Source organism: Orycteropus afer, unplaced genomic scaffold (genome assembly GCF_000298275.1).
Source record: "Orycteropus afer afer isolate SDZICR_OR568_19922 unplaced genomic scaffold, OryAfe1.0 scaffold00871, whole genome shotgun sequence".
Classification (NCBI taxonomy): Eukaryota; Metazoa; Chordata; class Mammalia; order Tubulidentata; family Orycteropodidae; genus Orycteropus; species Orycteropus afer.
Window position 1 is genome coordinate 598,293 of NW_006922458.1, and position 1,442 is coordinate 599,734.

At 65.1% G+C, this 1,442-nt stretch overlaps 1 protein-coding gene across 1 annotated transcript in view; it reads left to right on the top strand.

Annotated features, from left to right (window-relative positions):
* The window catches only part of ACOX3 (acyl-CoA oxidase 3, pristanoyl), a 78,717-nt gene that overhangs the window by 71,629 nt on the left and 5,646 nt on the right, over nucleotides 1-1,442 (top strand). The window contains 3 exon segments of the mRNA XM_007958200.1: nucleotides 434-582; nucleotides 983-1,058; nucleotides 1,144-1,211. Coding sequence (XP_007956391.1) covers nucleotides 434-582; nucleotides 983-1,058; nucleotides 1,144-1,211 — 293 coding nt within the window.

The following is a 1,442-nucleotide window of genomic DNA, read 5'->3' on the forward strand; positions in this document are numbered from 1 at the left end:
TGCTGGGGGGTGGGGGTGGGGAGTGGAGGATGGATGGGGTGGGCGGGAGGTGTTTGCTGAACCCTGTTCCCTTTGGGGGGCATGGGGAGGTGTTTGCTGGGCCCTGCTCCCTGTGGGGCGGGGGGAGGTGTTGGCCGGGCCCTGCTTCCTGCCGGGGGAGGTGTGAGCAGACAAGGAGCTCATGTCTCAGTGTGGACACTACAGGGAGAAGAGACAAAGGTGTCCCTGCCTTTCCTGTAGGATCCCCCTGGGCCCCTGTGAAGTGTTTCAGGTTCAGCTCAGAGGACTCCCATGTGCTGGGTTCACGAGGGAGGAGGAGGCAGATGACCATGGGTGGGCATGAGGCTGGGCCACTGGGGGCCTAGCTGGTTTCCTCCCTGGACCCGTCCCGGACAGTTTGTCCCTGATGTCTGAGCCCACCCCACCCGCCCAGACGTGCCGTACCTGCGCGTGTACTCCATGCACAGCTGTGCTCTGGAAAGAGTAGGGGCCTCGCCCCGAGAACCGCTGTCCGCCTGCTGCAGTGTCAAGAGTGCAGGCTATCGGGGCGGCACCCAGGCAGGGGCCCCTGGGGCAGAGGCGGTGATGCGGGTCTCCAGGAAACATTTTTCTCAACCAAAACCAGAAGGAAAGTGGGTTCTACGGCAGACACATCATCAGCGCGTGGGGCCTCTGTCCTGGGAGCCAATCTGCGCCCCACAGGAGGGCCTGCCTGGGCGGGAGGGCGCCAGGGGGCGGCCGGCCCCCAGACGTGCAGACGTGGCACACACCTTATGTCCTGGGTGTGGCCCAGCCCCTCCTGTGCCACCCAGCCTCCTCGCTGTGCGCCTGTTCTTGCACCCACTCAGGCAGCACCCCAGTGCTGCCATGAGCCCTGACCAGGGAGCCTTGGGCAGCCGGCCGGCCTCCTCGACACGGTCTTCTCGCTGCCTTCCTCTGTGAGGCCAGGGTTCGGACCCCCCTGCTCTGTGCTCACTGTCAGAACCCACCCTGCACCCAGCGCGCATCCTTCACGGCCGTCCTGCTGGGCCGGGCAGCAGCAAGGCATGACCTGAGCTGTCAGATGGCCCTCCCACAGGACCACAGGGTCCCTGCGAGGACAGCCGACCCCACTGTAACCTTCGCCCTTCACCCCACCCACAGGTGGCTACTTTTCCGGCGAGGACGCAGGCAGGATGATAGAGACCGCCATCTTGGACCTGTGTTCCCAGGTGAGGGTGGTCGCCTGTGCGCTGCCACACACTGCGTGCGTCCAGCCTTGACCACAGCAGGAGGACCATGGGGATCCAGGCTTTGGTCAGACGTTCACCCACACTCAGCTCACAGGGCTGCCTGCGGGCCACTGCACTGGGGCTTCTCTGGCCTCAGCTTTGGCTGCTCTCTCGCTCTGTCCCTGGTGTGCTGTGTCCTCACGCCGTGTCCCTGGTGTGCTGTGTGCTCAC